We start from the raw sequence: 20978 nt of genomic DNA on the forward strand, positions 1-20978 counted from the left end.
GCTTGCTATTAAACGTTTTATTATTAATGCTTTTCCATTTTTAATTATAAAAGTCATATATAATCACAGGAAAGAACATTTGGCAATAAAGTATGAAAATCCATAAACCCAGCAGCTGTTACACCTTATAGTCTTATTTTCTTATAGTCCTTTCCTGCGTACTAGTCTTAAAATATTGTAAAGATAGTATATTTATAGTTTTGTACTTTAATAAGTTTTAATTTTACTTAATATTATTGACGATCTTTTTTTAAATAAAAATAAATGGAATACTAATTTGTTTTTTGGATAAATCTGTGTTTTCATAGTCTGGGTTAGCTTTGTTGTCCATGCCATGTTCGCCTATTATAGTTAAGAAACATTTTTGTGTTATTCCATTTGTGTAATTCTCTTCACCCGTACCTCCTTTTCTGGGCTTGGCTTTCCTCAGCTGGGCATAGTCAGGTGCACTGACGCCCCCTACCTGCAGGCTCAGCCTTGCACAGCACCTGAGCCATTTTTAGCTGAGTCCGGGATACATCTTTAGCCTCTCAGATCCACTGATTGGTATGACTTGGAGTTAACTTTTTTCATCCCAGACTTTGGATTCATTCTCAGTCTGCAGTGTTTAGACTCCTCCACTCTTTTTTTTTTTCCACTTTCTTTTTTTTTTCTTTTTTATTTATTTATTTTATTTATTTTTTATTGCTTAAAGTATTACAAAGGGTATTACATATGTGTCCATTTCCCCCCCCCCCCGCCCTAGACAGTCCCCTAGCCTCCCCTATCCCCCAGTGTCCTATGTCCATTGGTTGTGCTTATATGCATGCATACAAGTCCTTTGGTTGATCTCTTACCCCCTACCTCCTGCCCCCCAACTCTCCCCGGCCTTCCCGCTGCAGTTTGACAATCTGTTTGAGGCAGCTCTGCCTCTGTATCTATTATTGTTCAAAAGTTTATAATGGTCTCTATTATCCACGAATGAGTGAGATCATGTGGTATTTTTCCTTCATTGACTGGCTTATTTCACTTAGCATAATGCTCTCCAGTTCCATCCATGCTGTTGCAAATGGTAAGAGTTCCTTCCTTTTTAGAGCAGCATAGTATTCCATCGTGTAGACTCCTCCTCTTAGCTGACCCGCCACTCACAAGTCCCTCTATTGCCAGTTGCCATGGGATCAGCCCCTGGACCCTCACTTTGCTGCTCTTTCCCTCATCTTTCCTTAAATGTTTTTTTGAAATATTGTTTTTTATTGATGAGAGAGAGAGAGAGAGAGAGAGAGAGAGAGAGAGAAATATCTGTTGGCTACCTCCTGTACATACCCTGACAGGTGACCGAACTGCAACCTAGGTATATGCCCTGACCGGGAATTGAACCCGTGACCTTTCAATGCATGAGACAACACTCAGACAACTGAGCCACACTGGCCAGGGCATCCCTCATCTCTCCTTATCCTTTAATTGCCAGTTTCAGCTACTTGGCCTGGTTTTCTCTCCTTAGTCCCCTCTTCCTCAGTTATGCTCCTTTATCCGGCAGGCCCCTTCTAGGCTTTGTTACCCCTTCGTTCCTTCCCTATTTTACCCCCTGCATATTTCCCAGTCAACCTTGGTGTGTGGCCCTGTACCAGGGCCACCTCCTGAATTCCGGATGAGACTTCTTGGAATCTTTGCTCTTCTGCTGAATTCATTGAATTCAGCCTACATCTTGCCTCAGTGATACTTTTGGGCCCAGTTCCTGTGACCGGCCCACTAACTTTTCCATTGGCAGGTGCTACGGGTATTCTGTTTCCTTTGGTGTGTGCCCTGCCCTGGGACCAGGCCTCTGCCTCTCTCTCCGCTCTTTCCGTGCTGCACTCTATTACAGAGGCCTGAGACCGCGGGACAATGTCAACATGATTTCCCAAAGACAAATTACTGAGTAGAATCAAGAGAGTAAAAGAAACATTTTAATGCATGTGGTTACTTTAAAAAATTATCCACTGATTTTTGTGAAATCTCTTCAGATCCTTTTTTCAACTGTTATTTATCACTTGAAGCAAAAGGAGCAACAGACATCTTGTACTGTGTAGGCTCTAGATGCAGTGCCTATTGTGTCTGGATATAATGTGACTCTCACACATGAAGCTAAAGAACCCATCAGGACAGGCTCAGTTAAAACTGGAGTTGCATAAATAGACTCTATGGTGAGCTATCACTGAGTTGCCTTGTTTATTCTACTTATTGATGAATTTTCATAACTTACTGCTTGAATGAATTATCCAAGAATCAACCTTTTCTTCATATGCTTATATATTAAGTATATTATAATATATATAAGCATATAAAGAAAAATTATATAAGCATATAATATATATATAAGCATGTAATTTGTACTTATTTATAATCATAATCATTTATATGTAATCATACATATATATATAATTTATAATCATTATTTATATATAAATTATCCAAGAAATATGCTTTTCTTTACATATTACTTCATTTTTGTGCAAAGGTACTGCCATAACAAAATCTTGTAATGATTACTCTTTTTACTATTTGATTGGATTGCAGTTTTCACTTACAATTTATATAAAAATGAAACAACATTGCATGTATGCTATTAAAGAGGGCTCAATAATTCTTTCATTCTGTGAAACTCTGGGGACATTCAGATCCTTCCCCTCTTTGTCATACATGTAATTGGCCATATCAGTAACTTGATTGGAATGCCCAACTCCTTTCCTCTAAAATAACAAATAGGGCTTTCATTTATTTAATTTCAACCTCTCGACATCATACATTCTTATTCTCTCTGAATGATAATGTGGAATTACGTGGCATAACCAATTACTCACAAAATGCAACAAGTAGGGAGGTTGTACAACAGGTTAGAGTAATATTTTGAAATGCTATTTCAGTGCTAGGATTAACATTTTTGGTGAAAATAGGGTTCTTTACTTCATCTTACTCTATGGTTGTATAATACCTAAATAATAACAGAAAATAGTTACCTTGTTCTTGAGTTTAACTTAGTCATTATGTACCTTTGTCATTGTGAACCACATTTTGAATCAGGCTCAGCCCCCTGATCAAAAAGTAGTTGGTGACAGTGATGCAGTTTCATCTGACCGGTTATATCCTTGCCATGTTCCACTGGCAAGAAAGGAAACGGTTCCCAACCAGCTTTGCTCTCGAAAATATGGAGACCCGATATTTTTTAATAATATATTTTTATTGATTTCAGAGAGGAAGGGAAAGAGAGAGATAGAAACATCAATGATGAGAGAGAATCACTGATTGGCTGCCTCTTGTATGCTCCCCACCAGGGATCGAGCCCCCAACCTAGTCATGTGCCCATCGAATCGTTACCTCCTGGTCCATAGATCCACGCTTAACCACGGAGCCACATTGGCCGGGCTGGAGGGCCATTGTAACACTATTTTTTTTTCCCCTTGGTAAAATGCAGGAATATATAGTGAGGAAGTTATTTCAGGCATTGGTATTTATATTCATGTTGAAATCTAGTTAAATGAAAGTACCTCCTAATCAGAAACTAACATTTTATGGAAAGAGTAAATTTAGTCACTCCTAGAAAGATGTCTTGCCTGTTCTTGTCTTTGGTTAATATTCAGAGGGACTTTTCTTTTTCTTTGTAGTTTGTATATCCCTATTTTAAGGTATTAGGCTTGGTATCAAATCTTTTTTGTATTATTACAAATCAACCAACCTTTTACTACTTTAATGTTGTCAACCACTCACTCTTTATTGTTTTTTTAAATGCCAGAAAATAAAAAGCTAAAACCCCACCCTATATTAATATAATTTTATGATTACGATTTTACATTCACAAAAGTCCAAAAATTCTAAGTTATAGTTCCCAAAAGAATCCTAATTCAGTCACATTGCATAAACTGATATTACGGCTGAAATGTATCATCATTACAGTAATGCAGAATACTCATATATGCATGAAGACACAGTTATGGTTGCTGAGGGAACCATAATTTTGGATTTTTTGACTTTTTTTGCACATACAACTTCAACCATGATGTTAAGTTAACGCAATTTTTTTTAACTGACTCTGAAGTAATATATTTGTTGCTATATTTATCTTAAAATACATTTTTATTGACTTCATTTTTTTCTTCTGTATATCTATAAACCTATACTTACAGAGATCTGATGTCCCTACAAAGAGAACTACCTAGGGGATGTTTCTATATAAAAATAGTTTTTAGGCTCATGTATACCCTTCCTCTCTCTGCCTTTTTCTCTCTCACACACACTGCCTCACACACGTATGTTACATTCTGGCACATTATAGAAGCAGGTAGCATATCCACTACCTGCTGTTGGAAGTGTTGACGATACTGAATTATTTATTCTGTCTTCTGCACTCTCCAAAATCGTTTTAGGGACTCTGACACATTTTGGTCTCTTCCATATGGATACTTCATGGTGGCAGAGTCGCCAGATGCTCAGGTTTCGTGACAGTCTCCGTGTTGCAAGGACTGTTGGAATATTCTTGGGAGAGTCTCGCCTTGTTACTGATTCCTATGGAGTGGTGAAATACTAACATTTCTTGGAAAGTGTTTTTCAAGATAAGGAGTTAGTGCAAAAAGTTATTAGAATGTCCCATCTGATTATATTTAACTTTGGGAATTGAGTTAGAGAGCAATTTATCCTAAAATTCATTTTCAGTGAGTTGGCATCGTCTCAACAATGTATAACACTTGCAATATACATGGTATGGGGATTACAACGAAGTTATTTAAAATATTAAATGTTCACTCTTATAGAACTTAAGCTCTTTTCTTATATATCAACTAAAGGCCCGGTGCACAAAATTTGTACACGGTGGGGGAGTGCGGCAGGTCCCTCAACCTGGCTTGCACACTATCCAATCTGGGACCCCTTGGGGGAGGTCGGACATCCCTCTCGCAATCCAGGACCACTGGCTCCTAACCACTCACCTGCCTGCCTGCCTGATCATCCCTAACCCTCTGCATGCCTGCCTGATTGCCCCTACCTTACCCCCCTGCCAGCCTGATCTCCCCTACCTTGCCTCCCTGCAGGCCTGATTGCCCCTGCCTTGCCCCCCTGCCAGCCTGATCACCCCTAACTTGCTCCCCTGCCAGCCTAATCACCCCTAACTTGCTCCCCTGCAGGCCTTATCACCCCTAACCACCTCTGCCTCAGTCCCTGGCCTAAGCCACAGTCTGGCCTCCCTCTGAGGGAGGCGACCTGGCGGATCAGGGGAAGGTACCGCCACCATTACCCTGCTGCTGCTGCCATTGCTGGCCTGAGCCTGGGCCCTTCGCAGCCGCTGTGGCTTTGTCTGGAAGGACGTCCGCCCTAATTAGCATATTACGCTTTTATTAATATAGATTGCCAATGCAAAAATGGAATGAAGGATGTCAAGTCTAACTTAGCTTTTTATCCCTTATATACTATATTAAACTATATATCTACCTATCTATATCAATATCTATCTACATCTATATCTACATCTATATCTATTTCTCTATGTGTGTGTTTATGTACATATATAAACATAAATGTATATATAATATTAATATAAAGATATAAAGTGTGGGTATTTCTGGTCCTGGGTGTTTGCTTTTCCTCTGCATTGTAAATGGAAACTCATTATCTCCCTTCTTTCCAATCCCTACTCTTAACACACACTGAATTGGGAATTTTTCTAATCTTTTAATGTCCATCTCAAGTGTTTTTTCCTTGAAAGCTTTTCTGGGTTTCCCCAGCCAGGTCTGAGGTTCCCTGCTTGCTGCTCTCCTGGCAATCTGTGTATTTCCTGACTCTCAGACGCTATTCTGTACCAGTAGAGGAAAGGGAGGAAAGGAAAGGAAAGGGCTGACTTAGAGGCATGCTGCCCTGCTGCGCCCTGTGTGTAAATGCCTCACGTGGCAGCGAGAAGCTCTGAGTGGCTTTTATGGGACCTATGGCCTATGACCCTAAGACGTAGGCAGTGGAAATTCAAATAACACTGAGACTCAGATGGATGTCTGTAGTGAGTCTCTAGTGCTTATTAATGTTCACATTTAAGTACTTTTGTCTCTATTTTGTAGAAAGGGTGAAACATGATCAAAGAAAGTTTTACTGACTTTTTTTTTCCCCAGTGAGTTGGCTTCCCCCCCTTTTAAATGGAGACTGTTTCCATCCCGATATCTAACTGAAAGCTGCTTCTACTATTGAAATGAGGAGGCAGGCGCCCAAACAACACCTGCGACCCCCTTTCTGTAACTAAATCTATAGTGGGCCCAGCTTGGCCACTCACTGGCTAGCCCAGGGCAGGTGACCTCGTCTGTGCTCCTTAGTCACCTAGTAAGGAAATGTGGCCAAGGAAACACGAAGCTCCTGCTAGCCAGAATATTTGATGAGTCCCACATATAGTGTAGTGTGGTAGGTGAGACCGAGAAAAATGCATCTCAGAAAGTTACCACGTCATGGAGGTTGTGTTGGATGACCTTCAACAATATTGTTTATATAACATTTTAAATTTTCACCTGTTTTTTTTGCCCCTGTACCTATGCATATGTTACTTTAAAAAAAAAAAAGACAACTACAAACAACAGGGCAGTTATTTAAGTTGTGGTTAAAGGAACCATATTTAAAAAGTACAATGTTTTTTATTTATCAAACTTAGTCACATAGAAGAGTTTAAAATTTTCATTTTACGTTATTAAAATAGGTAGGTTTTTATTGTGGGACGTTTTGATCTTTGAAAAACTAGCTCTCAACTGTTCCCCCTGTGAGACTCCCCTCAGTGATATAGACTAGAAACATAATGCTAGAATTTTTACATTGTTGGCTTGAAGAGAAAGAAATGCAGGATTAACAAATGAATGTTTATAAAAAGCCTTATCTTTACAATAAAAGGGTAAAAGACCAGGACGCAATCCTGGGACTCATGTCTTCAAATTATTTTTCTACATCTACTGATGCACTGCATTATTTAGTAGTACACGCTCCCAAACACTTTCTGAGTGCCTACTGTGTACTTACGCTGCACTGGTTTTGACTTCTGTAATTAATTATCTAGTTATATCCATATAATTAAAGTGGTGTGCAAAAGTAGTAATACATTGGAGATAGTAAATAAATTTTTTTTTTGGGGGGGGGTTATTTCTCCAAATGGCTTATTAAGCATCAAAGTCAGGGAAGATTTCAAAGAACTGTCTCAGATTTGCCAAAACAAACATGGACGCAATAATCAAAACACAGGAATAATTCTATGAGGAGCATAACAAAATGTCACAAATCAAATGATAGAACAAGTCAATAGAATACAGGATTATGGGAAACAAATTTAGAACAAATACTCCTAAGCACAAAAAAATTTAGATCTTATGACTGATTATAGAAAGATGGAATATTTAGGAGGCACTTTATTTGTGCTTGTTAATTTTAGCAATAGATGTGACTCGGTAAAAATAGCAACTGACCATATTTGCCATGTTTGCTTTTTCATTATTGGGGCACAAAATACTTCTCCTTCCATGGTTGTCAGGGATAATTTACTTGCTATACCAGGAGGCAGGATAATATTATTATTGTTATTGTTATGACTATTGTAAATATTCCTGTTGTCATAATGTTCAAGCCTAAATGATGATAGTATCTAAATGCCACTCTAGCTTGCCTATGGTTTGTTTCTTAGGCTTGTGCCTGAACACAGCTTTCTGTATCTCTTTGAGCAGTAGTGTTCTGGCTTGCCTGATTGGTGTGTCCTTAAAAGTGTATAATCTTAGACAGTATTGGTAGGGCTGAGTTGGAGCAATGATAAGATTCATATCCATTGCCTTGGATCTCTGGATTTCCAACTTTCTAATATTTAGAAATAAACTCTAGGGATTCATGAGTGACATGAACTAAAGGGTGAAGAACATTCCAATGTAAAATGATATGCTGCTGTTAAGAAATAGTCTTCTATGATAGATTAATCATGAGGTGAATGATAAATATTTCACATACTAATTATATTAGTTTATGGAGATAAAACACCATATGAAGTGTTCCCAGCACACTCAGCAAGTTAGATGCCTTTTGCATGTTAATTCACTTACTCCTTCAAGGCTGATGATCATGAATCCCTGAAGATGACAGAAATCATTATCATGACATTGTGTATTCCTGATCCCTGTACCAGGTTGACACCACCTTTCCCCAGGAGTTCCTTTTCTTTGGGCGATAGCTTAAGTACTTGATATGTTCGGACTGTGAAGCAGAAAATAGTGCCGGACATATTATTAGGGATCATAAGGAAAAAGTAATGGGCTTAAACAAAACAACATCAAATAACATTCCTTAGAATTGTCTTGTGTGCTCAGATAAGAAGGTAAGTGCATTCTTTTGGGGGGGGAGGGGGACATGAGATGCTATCCAACTTATATTTTAATGGTAGAAGTAAATATCATATTGAACATTTTATTATAAACAGAGATTCACCAGTTTTATTTTCTCAGTGTCACTGAGGGAATGAATGATTGACTGACTGATTGATTGATTGATTGATTCATTCATTCATCTATATGTTTATTGAGCACCTGGGATAGGAAAATGAACAAGGAAGCTATAGGACTCATTCTAAGAAAACTTAAATCCAGAGTGGGGACTGTCATAATAAGGAAACTACCAGATACTAAAGAAACCAATAGCAGATCTAATATATCTCATCAACGAATATATACTTTAATGGGGAAAAACAAGATAATACATAAAATATTGGAGAAACATGTTAAACAGATATATAAAATTACATAACACACCAGAACCAACATTTTTATCTGACACATTAGTTGAATAAAATCTCTAATAGTCCTGACCCAGTGGGAGTTTTCATCCGTATACCAAAATGTTGCGGATTTGATTCCTAGTCAGGGTGCACAACCTATCTTGATGTTTCTCTCTCACATCAATGTCTCTCTCTCTCTCTCTCTCTCTCTCTCTCTCTCTCTCTCTCTCTCTCTCTTTCTCTCCCTCTCTCTCTAAAAATCAATAAAAACATATCCTCTGGTGGAGATTTAAAAAAGTAAAATAAAAAGACCTTCCTTAAAAAAATCTCTAATGCAATTTCTTCTTTAGTCTATTGTCTGTTATCTTCAGTTACCTAGGGGGCACTGTACTTATATTTAGCATTTGTGAAAACTGTCTCTCTTTTTTCCCTCTACTCCAACCTGGTTTGTTTTCCGCTCTCTGTGAAGGAATGTTACCACTAACTGCGATTACGCAAGTCGGGAACCTTTGAGTCATGCTCACCCTCTCCCTCCCAGAATCAAGTCATTGCTCTTCCCATCAGCCCCACTTCTCTCTGTCCCTCTGCCCTGATGACCTGCATCCTTGTTACGTCAGTAGGCTGACTCCTTCCTGTGACCTGGGATGCTGCCTAGGTTACCTCTCTTCAGGGGCTCCTCCTTGATGGATGTCACCTTTCCACAATTTGTCTAATGGTGCAATCACTCAGTAAATATGTGATGAATGAAGGGTGCAATGAAACTGTTCAGGTGAGTACAGTTCTTCTATGTACCATTTCTATTCTTTTATTTCTCAAACACAGACTGTACTAAGAAGTACAGTTTATAGGAAACATTGAGTCACATTCTAATCTTAGATTATTCCAAATCAGTGTGGAATAACTGAAAAAAGCAGAGACTTTGGGGCTAGATCAACTTGGTTTTGAAACTCATCTCTGCCTCATAGAAACTGCTTGTCTTAGCATCTAACCAGACCTCTTGTGCTTTAGTGAACTGGTAAGATGGGGATAATAAGACACATCTCTTAGGGTGATGATTAAATGAAATGATATATATTTCAAAAACTTGCACGGGACACAGTTCCCTCTCTTCCTTCAGAATACTATCACATTATGGTGACTTCAGGATTTCATTATCACAAAGTGATGATGGAGAGCCATGGTTTTAAATGAACTGGTATTATCTGTATTTGGATATGTACAGGGCAACCTTCCTTATGTTGAAAGTGGTAATGATGGTGGTATTTTATTTGACTCTCATTATTTCAATTTACTATCACTTTTCTTAGCCAGCGAGCAGTCACAACTCAGTTAAGATAATAAGAAATAAGGCATTGTTCATACAATAATAAATGTGCATTGCACCCCCATATGCTAACAGACAAAGCACAGACTTTTACAAACTTCCCACCCTGCATTTGGGCACCTCTGGGTCTGATGGAAGACCACGTTAACAATTTTATCTGATCACTTATCTTTTTGCTAAACTTTAGCAAACTGTCCCTTCTTCCCGGACTTATTTAAATCGTACTGACGCTTCAAGACCCAAGGACTCAGGACTCAGGCTTCTGCTGCCCCCCAAAATCTTGAGGCTTCTTGGTTTTCCTCACTCTCTCTTTTGTCTTCCAACTAAACCATAGCGTTTAGTGCTTCTCCCTGAATTCCCAGTCAGCTGTGCTGCTTGGTGACTCTGCTTGTACAGGACAGAAGGTACTTATCTTCTTATTGTTATTCAGTGTTTCCGGTATTTTTGGCTTACTTTACCAATTATATTGTCAGCTCGTCTCCAAAAGGGATGATATCTTGTACTTCTTATATTGTCAAGTCAAGAGATCTGACAGTATTTTGATTTGTTGACTTATTGGTAGAATGTCTAAAACAGGTTTATGTATAAATGTTCTGAGCAGTTCATAATACTTTGTGTGTTTAAGAATACTCTTAACAATGAGTTCTGCCAGGCTGGCGCGGCTCAGCGGTTGAGTATCGACCTATGAACCAGGAGGTCACAACTCGATTCCTAGTCAGGGCACATGCCTGGGTAGGGGGCTCCATCCCCAGTAGGGGGCATGCAGGAGGCAGCTGATGGATGATGATTCTCTCTCAGCTTGATGTTTCTATCTCTCCTTCCCTCTCCCTTCCTCTCTGAAATCAATAAAAATATATTAAAAAAATAATGAGTTCTAGTTTCAAAATACATAAAAAATGTTTGTGCACACAGTAACAATTTCCGTTTGTTTAGAGATTTCTTTTTTCAATACTTATGCCCAACCTTCCTTCCCGTTTCATCCTTTGTTGTTCCAAACGTAATTATTGAGTGTCTTTTATGGATTAGGCATTATGCCAGAAACCAAGAATGAAAAGACTTGAGAGGTTGCTGGAGTAGTTGAGATGCCTAAGTTTCAGTGACGCCTTTAGTGACAAAGTTCCAGCAGGTACCGTGTAATTTGTCTCCTTAAGCCTCCGCAGAGAAGCCAGCGCGCCGGTGCCTGCGGAGCGCACAGGTGTTAAGAAGCCAGGTGTAGATGTGGCTCAGTGGCAGGTCCTCCTGCAGACCTGGATCCCGTGCCTCCTGTGCAAGTGTTCTTTACATGATGCCCTCCTGGCCAGCACACCACGGGACAGCTTTTGGGAACTGGGGTACTCTTTTCTAAGCAGCCTGTAAATTACTCATCACAAGAAGGTAGGAAATGAAATGACTACATTTCCTTTCCTTTTAGATAGGATTTTAATCTTGTATTCTTAGTTGTCTTAGCAAATGGAAACATTTTGTTATGCAGTGTTCTTGAAGGTTTTTGAAAATCCATAGCATTTAAACGTGTAGTAAAGGTGTTCTAATTAAGATGAAGGAGCTGGCAACTGAAGCATGCTGGCTGAAAATGAAATTTGTGTATCAATGATTAATGAATATTAGAACTCAGTTATCTTTCTACACAGGTTTTACAAATTACAAAAGAATATTTAAGCCAAAGGCTTTTGAAATGTTTGGGAGTGATTTTCATGTAGGCCTGTATGTTTTATTGAACTGCTGTTATATTGAATCACGATTTACCAACATTGGAGGTGATAACGCAAAGGAAAAGCTAGTACTCCATTCTTCCCTCTTTATGTCTAGTTCATCAGCAAACCTGATGGTGCTATCCGCAAACCCAGCCAGGCCACTGCTCCTCACCTCCAGTCTGACATCTTAGCCCAGCCACCCTCCTTTCTCCTCTCCTTCCTGATCTTCCTTCTTCCAAACTGATTCCTCACGATCTGTTTTTCATTGATAGTAAGTAAAATTTTCTGATGTTAAAAAGCAATAAAAAAACTTATGAAATACATAAACTTAATAGAAATATAAGAGATTATGCAATCAAAAATGTAAAGCTTTATGTATATGAATATAAAAATCATGCCTTAGGGGTGTTATCATATCACATTATTAAATATATTAAAATCATATGTTTTAAGAATAATTTTTAAAATAGTAGAACAACATGTTGTGTTAAGTGTTACTAGCAAAAAATCCCTATCTAACAATGTATTTATATATATATATATATATATATATATATATATATATGTAATTAGAAAATAAAAGGAACAAGAGTAAATGCACTCGAGATACATATATACTTTTGTATTTTCCCTGCTTAAATCCTTCAGTTTGTACCTATTGTTGTTAACATAAAATCCACAGTTATGTTCATGTCTTCCAGAGGCCCATTGATTTCCTCAGGCTTTTCTCTGGCCATTTTCTTATTGAATGAATTGCTCCAGCCTCCTGGGTCTTGAGTTCCTCAACCTGTCAATTTTCATCTTGCCTTAGCTACGTTGTTTCCTATTTTATGTCTATCATTTAGTCTAGTATCTTGCAAATGATGATTCTCAACATACAATTGGCTAAATGATTGCTGGAATGCAAATAGTGGCTATCTCTTTTTGGGGTGGTTGTGGGTGATATTTCTTTAATTTATATATATTTTTTGTACTTAAAACATTTCTGCAATGAATATGTGTTTTCTAATTATCAGAAGGAAATAGTGTCATTCCAGAATTGGAGAGCCTGGCCAGGAGGAACTTCACAGTTAGATTACTAGAATCCAGTCAAGGATCTGTACAAGCAGATCAATTAAGTGAGGAAATGCATTCAGGTGCCATGGGTGGAGTGTTAGGTTAAGTCAAGCTGGTCCATTCAGAGCTGTGCTTTCCTACACAGCAGGCATTACTGTATGGCTATTTAGTTTATACTTAAGTTAATTAAATTAAATTAAATTTAAAGTTCAGTTCCTTGGTTGCACTCGCTACATTTCAAGTGCTGGATAGCCATATGTAGCTAGTCGCTACTATATTAGAGAGTACAGGTATAGAACATTTCCATCATCGTAGAAAATGCTACATCACAGCAAGTACAGGGTCTACAGTCCTGGAGAGGGGATATCAAGGGACAGGAATCAGAAAAGAACAAAGACTTTGGGAATGAGGCTGAGCAACGTGAATCTAGACAAGGCATTGAGTGAAGCCACACAGCTGGAAGAACGGAATTGACTCTTTTGGCCAGGGCCTACGGAGCCCTACAATGAATCATTCAGTATGAGTGACAACCCAAACCGGTATCTGTGTCAACCTGTGTAATATATCCTGATTTGTTTTAAGTGGTTGGGGGTGAGTGGGTAGGGCAGCTGTTGAAAAGATTTCATGGGGCAGGAATGAGGAATGAGGGAGTATGACTAGATTATGTGTCGTGGTGGTTGAATACTGAATGCCTGTCTCTGTTTCTCCTTTCGTTGTTTTTCCATTTCCTTTAAGATACAGAATTGTGCACCCTGATAATAGTGTCCTCACTCCTACATTGCTTAAATGTACCTCAGCATCTCTTTTTACATAGTAAGGCAGCAGGGTGAAAGGCAAGCAACCAGTTTATTCAAGAAAAGGATAAAACCTCGAATGTTGAATTTCACTGCGTTGAATGATTTTGTATTTCTCAAGCAAATATGACTCAGATGGCAGATATAATGGGCACTGAGAACAATCGAACCATGTGTAGGGACACAATCCCAAATACATTGAAAGGTGCTAACGTGCCGGCAGCCTGAGCCTTTTGGATTCTAATAGTGGCTTACTTATACTTTTCATGAGATGGTAACTTAATGATGTAGCCGCTAATTTGAATTTAGCAGACATTTTAAATATAGGTTTCTCTTACAGAGACAAAAGTTGCAATTTAAAGCTCTTTGGTGGTCTAAAAACAGCTTAATTCTGTAGTCGCGTGGTAATAAGTACTAATCCAGCTTATGCAGTGATTGTAGTATGTCATGTTTGTGAAAGATTGCCCAACTGCTTTCTCTGGGTTTTATGTTAATTTAAAAATATTAAACATAAAACCTTATAACATCTTCACGCTGAGATAAACTGTTCAATTTAACTTGTGCTCAAGCAGCAGCTGTCAGGAATTATCTTGTTCCTACTGGTGTTCCCTATCACCTTGTGCCCTTTCCTGCCAGACTCGCAGTGTGGGATGCTAAAGCTCACCTTGCTAGGATTTATTGCTTAAATAATACCTGAGGCAAGAGGAATGTGGGGAGCCAAGGGATTAGCTGCTGATGGAATGATGTCACTCATTGTATGATTGTAAACTTTGTTTTTTAATTGATGGAAGGAAGCAAAGTGAAAATTGCCTATAAGTCACACCTGCATTCCTTTTGAGGGCCTCTTCATTGCTTATTTTGGGGAATCATCGAGCTGAATATTTGAGGAGTTGCTTATTGGCCAATTTAACTACCCTTTACAAGTGAAAAAGCAGAGACCTGTTTTAATAATGATAGAGCTATTTCTACAAATTAGGAGCATGAGGACTATTTCAAGATCAGCAATAAAAATATAATGAATTTCCTATTAATGACTGAAGAAACTACAGGAAGTGTTGGTGTGGTTAATATTTTGAAAATCATTGCCATTTCATTTCTGAATGTATTGCATTGTTTCATTTGGGAGTTTGACTTGGAAGGCAGTGATCAGCTCGTAGGATGAGAAGAGGAGGGGTGTGGTAGGAGTAGGATTCACCTTGGTTAAACATTTTCTACTGATTTCTCAGGTCCACCCTGAGGATAATTCTCATGTAGGAAATTAACAGTTGGATTATGACTAAAAGTGCATATATGATGGATTTATTGCTTATGGCATGTAGCATAGTTTTCCCTTCTACTTAAAGCCATTTTGTGCATATTCCTCAAAATTGTAGTTTTATAATGTATAACTTAACAAAAATTTGCAAGACTAGATCAATGAATTACAATATGCCAATCACTTAATTGTTAATATTTGCACATTTTTTATTTCTCTATGTAAATATATACATATGAATATTTATTATTAGTAGCCTTTTGACTGGACAATTTAAGAATTAGTTGCAGACATCATGTAACTTCACACATAAACAATTCAACAGTCATCCTAAAAAGAAAGATAATATCCTATATAAACCCATTAAAATTATTAAACTTAAGAAATTTAAGCCTGATGAAAATTTACAATCTTATATTCAGCCCATATTCAGAATCTCCCTGTTGTCCACATAATTCCTTTATAGCTGCTTTTTCCCTACCCAGTATCAGAGTGGCATTTTGCTTTGGGGTTTCTTTATTTTCCTTTAATCTATATATATATTTTTTTCTTTAATGACATTGACCTTCTTGGAGATCCAACCCAGTTATTTTGCAAGATATGTGTCCGTTTCCTCATGACCAAATTCAGATCAGGCTTTTCTGGCAGATTTGTATCTTTCTCATTGGTGATTTGAATCTTTCTCAGGATATTGTATTGGGAAATACAAGATATGAATTTGTCCCACTAGGTCATATTTAGTTTGATCACTTGGATAAATTCATGTCTACCAAATTTCTCCATTTTAAAGGTACCATTTTTTTCTTTGTGATTAACAATTAATAAGGGGAACACATTTAATGAATTTTTCTACCTTGTGTGTGAAAAATGTTGAACTTACTCAGGTCTTAATGATTAAGAATGGGTTTGTATTTTGGGGCTGGGAGTGGGGATACAGGGAAAGGGGGAGAATTTTCCAATAAGTAGACCCACAAGTGGCCATCTAGTTTCTTTTAAGGAAAATATTGATTGAGATTAATGTTTTATTGTTCTCTCTACTAAGGATAAGATTTGTAGGTAAGCAAATACCTTTATATTTCAGAATTTTCAATTTTAGTTCTTGAAAGACTTGTACAAAGTGGTGGTGGGAATATTTTTGGTGAAAAAAGGGCATTTTCTGGCCATAGTTTTTCTCTTTGCTTTAGTTAGGTACGCGGAGACAATTTAAAAAATAGTGTACCTCCTTTGTAAGATTTTTAATTTTTTTTTTTACTTTAGAGCAACAAACCATGACATTAATATAGCAATGTGGGTGTAAAATTGAGATCACTGCTTTTTGATCAGATGTGCCTTTTGTAGCCCATGAAGAAGACACTTGAATTCCTATTTATGATACATGCACTTATTATGTAATCACTCTTCTTATGTGAAAGGCTAGTGCTGCAGATCATATAAACACCTGAAGTTAGCCATTTGGCTTGTCAGCCAGGGCGGATTTATAGGAGTTGTAATCATGGTAATAACAAGGATGATATTTTGTATTTATTAAGGACAGAAAAATGCATTTGCAATGTAACTCGCCCATGACCGATTCATGTCCCTGGCGTAATGGAAAGCACTTGGGGCTGAGAGACCGGGAGCCCTGCTTTGCCACTTTCCAACAGTGTGATTCCAGGAACACTCATAACCTTCCCGAACCTCATTTTTTAGACTGGGAATTAAAGCTGCAAGGGTCAAATGGTGATGCATTATGTTATAAAGGTGGCATTCCATCAAAATTGTGCCATCCAAATGTACTTGGCTGCTCAGGGACTGTAATTTGCACCTCCTGTGTCCATACGTGGTAGATACCTCGTTAGTGAAACATTTTCAGATTGTCCCAGACAGTTCCCTCTCCTTCCTGTTTGTAACTTCAGTACTTTGTGTACGTCACTATGACAGGCAGCATTCATTGCAGTGGGCAGCCTTGTCCATCTTTTCAGTTCTTCCTGGCTAGACCCTGGCACGTAGTAGGCATTTAGTAAGTGTTTGTGGAAGGAGTGAGTTGATAGACACTTTCCTCTATAAACATGGTAGGTAAGCTTTCAGTTTCCTCCCCTCCCCCAAAGAAAGGGAATCAATCAGCCTTTCTTCATTTTTTAAATATCTATGTGATCTATAAGGGGTTTTACAAATTGTATATCTGGTGCCACTAGTAGTCCAGTAGCAGAGAAAAAAGATTAGAACCCCCCACCCACCCAGAAATATTGCAGAATCGTTAAAAGAAGGGGGGGAGGCATGGTGAGAAAACATACCAAGAGAAAAAGACCACACTAGATAAGTCTATTGCATAAATCAAAAGGGTTTATGTCATAACATGAGCATGTGCCATCTCTGCTTGTATATTGAATTTCAGTAGTTGGTTGCATAAAGAAGTAAAGTGTAATGAAACTGGCAAGCCAAGTATTCCCCAGTCAGCCTTATCTTTGTTCCATTTGTCCTTCAGATAGAGCTTTTCTTGCCTTTTTCAATAAAACCCATCCAGCTTTTTTTTTTTTTTTTTTTTTTTTTGCATCTCTCAGTAACTGAGCTGAGAAGACCAATGAGATTTGGAGCTTTTATAGTTCTTAGCAGCTGCTTTTTTCAGAGATCAAGACTTGGAATGCTGCTACATGGTATTAATTCTTAACTGTTGATGTGTCCCTGTAGGGCACGTGTTTCTCTGGGGGTGGGATGTGGGGAGGGGGAAGAAGGGCAAAGGATGACACCCATCAAGCATGCTCTGGACAGTGAACCCTCATTTCCTTATTTCCTAGGACCCTCTTTGCAAGCTCAGTGCTTAACCTGACTGAACTGGCTGCCCTTCGGCCTGACCTTGGGAAGCTGAAAAAGATTCTCTACTTCCACGAGAACCAATTGGTCTATCCTGTCAAGAAATGTCAGGAGAGGGATTTCCAGTATGGATACAACCAAATTCTCTCATGGTAGGTATCAACTGTATCATGATATTTAGTCCTTTGCTACTTCTATCTTGGTAGATGTTTAGCTTTTAAATCTGGAGACCTAATGTACCCTTATTTTAAAACACCTTAAGGTAGGTACAAGTGTTTATTTAAACATACCTTCCATGGTAGTGATTACTTGTGCCTCTGCACTATATGTATAGGATCACAGCTAATCCTTTTATAAAATACATATATACATATGTAAATGTATATAAAATCTAATACGTTGAACTAATTATCTGCTTTCTACAACATTCACAATAGAATCAACGGGTTCACAGGGATCTTCCTCACCCCTGATTCTCTCATCTGCTGTTTGAGACATGCTTTCAGGAAAGGGCAGTCAGTCTGCTCTTTTGCCAACCACTTTCAGTGAATCCAGCTAAAATCAAAATAGAAATTTTCAGAGGAGTAAACAAAAAATAAGACATAATGGAGCAAGGAGGTTTGTTTGTTTGTTTGTTTGCTTTTATATAATTTGTAAGAGAAAACTATGAAAAATGAATCTTTAGGTAGTTGTTGGTATTTTTCGCCCCCTCATTGAGTCTTCTGAAATTGCACTGCCTTAAAATACCATGACATTTCAAAGGTGATGGTCCTTCTCTCTTGTTACTTCAACAAAGTGTATCTCCTGAAGCTTACTTAATGAAAGAAGTTAATAACAACCCTGAAACGGCTTGGCTATTGCCTCCTATTCACACAACTGCAACAATCGAATTGACTAAGTTTGGCCGTGAATGGCTAATTTTTACTCACCTTTTTAAACAGTTATTAGCAATTGGGATTGTTGATGTGTTTAAAGAGACTCTCAACTCTTGCAAGTATAGTCCATAGTTTAGTTGACATAGAAAAGCAGCTCTATGGCGCTGCGTCTGTGTTTTGAGCATTTTGTAAATGCTTTTCTGCAATCATTTTTACAAGCTGCTTCAATTGTGAAGTAGCAGTGCTATCAAAAGAGTGGAACTGCTTCCCATCAAATGTCTCATAAAAAAGCAACCATTTTAAAATTTCATAATAAAATTAAAATACTTTCTTTTATATTGAAACAGAGAAGGGAAATATGTTTTAAAAACAAAAATAAAATCATTTTGTGCTTTATCAATATGGAAAACATTTGTAATATTCTTTTGATTTCTTGAATTAGCATCATTCTTTTCCTCAGATAGTGTGTGTTTATTACCCTTGAGAAATAACTGGGGGAAAAAATTAAGCCCATTTTTCCCTTTATGGGTGGCTTTAAAGTTAATGGAAGTTACACTCACTCATATCAGGGAGGAAATGCATGAAAAAGAGTATTTCTGTAAACTATCTTGGATCTTTAATTTAGCATAGACTGGGTGTTAAGATTGTAAGTAGTTGGGTTGTATACGGATATTTGAAAAAAAAAATTTAGCTTACTGCCCCTCATCTCTCTCTTCCATAAAAGATTGTTTTTGCTTGTAGCAATGAGACTATAAAAACTCCTACATGATTTTTCAGCATTGCTCTTCTCAAGAGGGTAAACTGTTAGACATGCTTGGAGAGAAAGAAGTGGACTTGATCATTGGTTGGCTTGTTAATAAGAAAAAAATGGCTCACAGTTATCCAGAGGAAAAATAAGAGTGTCAGGAAGCAGTCCTGTTCAGATTCTCTTTGAAACATATGACTCCCGCTTCCTCAAATGTTTCTCTAGTTTTCTTGCTGACTTCTGCTTTTGTTGGCACTGGGAGATTTCTTTCCTGGCCGTGTGGCAGTTAAGGACGTTAGAGATGACTGACATAAGCACTCACCTTAAATAGAGGTTTCACTAACCCTCTGACTTACGAACACATGTCGCAACTATATATGATGACCTGTGGGTCGCTATTACAATATGTGACATATGGTGAAAACAGACTAGCTGTAAAACATCCTTCAACTTTTGCTATATTATTATATTGGCTTCCTTATTGCTTGGTGTTGTGTCAGCACTTCTCTGACATTCTTTTGTATTATCCATGTTGTAATCACCCCTATCCCCAAATTGGCACTAGGTCACAACTAAAAAAAATAAATAAATAACTTGTATGGGAAAGCAGTTTTGTGAGGCAGGCATAGGGGTGACAGGTCAACATTCTTTTTGTTGGTTTTTTATTCCGCTCTGTATTAATAACAGGAACTTTAGCTGCCTCAGTAAATGTGAATTAAACTAACCTGAGGCTGTGCTATGGTATGTATTCCTCTTCTATAAGCTCTGCTTATTCATCTGTGTTTTGCAGCCTATGGACTTGCATGTCTTCTTTCAGTCTTTTTTTTTTTTTTTACCTATCATTTTAAAGGTGAAATAAAACTGTTTCTTCTATTGGATCCTATATCAAAGCATTTGTATTCATTTTATTGAGATCCGGTGACACTGAGACACAGTTTCATTGCTTACTAGGTAAAACAGCAATTATCAACCTTTTTTATCTCATGGCACACAAAAACTAATTACTAAAATTCTGCAGCACACCCAAAAATATATTTTATGCCAATATGATTAAAAAATAGGTATAATTTTGATTCAATCACACCAGACAGCTATTGCTGTGTTGGCTGCTGTTATTTTGTAATTGACAATCTAAGGGAAAAGAGGCCAGTGCCCCTAACTAAATAGTCAGATATTGCATGTTTTAAAAATTCTTGTGGCACTCCAGTTGAAAATCCCCTGCTTAAAGCAAAGAGGGCCATTTTAAAAAAAATCAAAACAATGATCCCTGAAATCAGTATTTTGACGCATAAAGGGAACATAGTACATATTTATACTATAGACAGGGTGGGGCAAAAGTGGGTTCACAGTTGTTCATATGGAAAATAATACAATAACACAAGAATATAAACTCTGTGTTTTGTGTACTCACAATTGTAAACATACTTTTGCCTCACCCTGTACTTATGTTTTATCCTGCCCTCACCCATGGTTATCATTTGTGTTCATTGATTTCCAAGAATATGTTATAGAAAATTCTGAAAATTGCTCATGTATTTATGACACACAGACTTTGTTTTCACGTTGCCTTATAGCTATGTATTTCAGATTGCTTTTTGTTTTTTAAAAATATTATTATGGGGAGGAGCACAGTTTTTCATCTAAAGCAGTAGCCAATATTGCATTTCTTTTGTTTAATTATGAAAAGTCCATGGTATTATGATTCTTTATAATGAGTTCCTTTATGTAA

At 37.6% G+C, this 20978-nt stretch overlaps 1 protein-coding gene across 8 annotated transcripts in view; it reads left to right on the forward strand.

Annotated features, from left to right (window-relative positions):
- GTDC1 (glycosyltransferase like domain containing 1) overlaps positions 1–20978 on the forward strand; it is a 368745-nt gene that overhangs the window by 163154 nt on the left and 184613 nt on the right. For all 8 annotated transcript variants that reach the window (XM_059704553.1, XM_059704559.1, XM_059704558.1 and 5 more), the window contains one exon: positions 17614–17781. In XM_059704553.1, the coding sequence (XP_059560536.1) occupies positions 17614–17781 (168 nt within the window). The remainder of the gene's footprint in view (positions 1–17613; positions 17782–20978) is intronic.

Source organism: Myotis daubentonii, chromosome 7, assembly GCF_963259705.1.
Source record: "Myotis daubentonii chromosome 7, mMyoDau2.1, whole genome shotgun sequence".
Classification (NCBI taxonomy): domain Eukaryota; kingdom Metazoa; phylum Chordata; class Mammalia; order Chiroptera; family Vespertilionidae; genus Myotis; species Myotis daubentonii.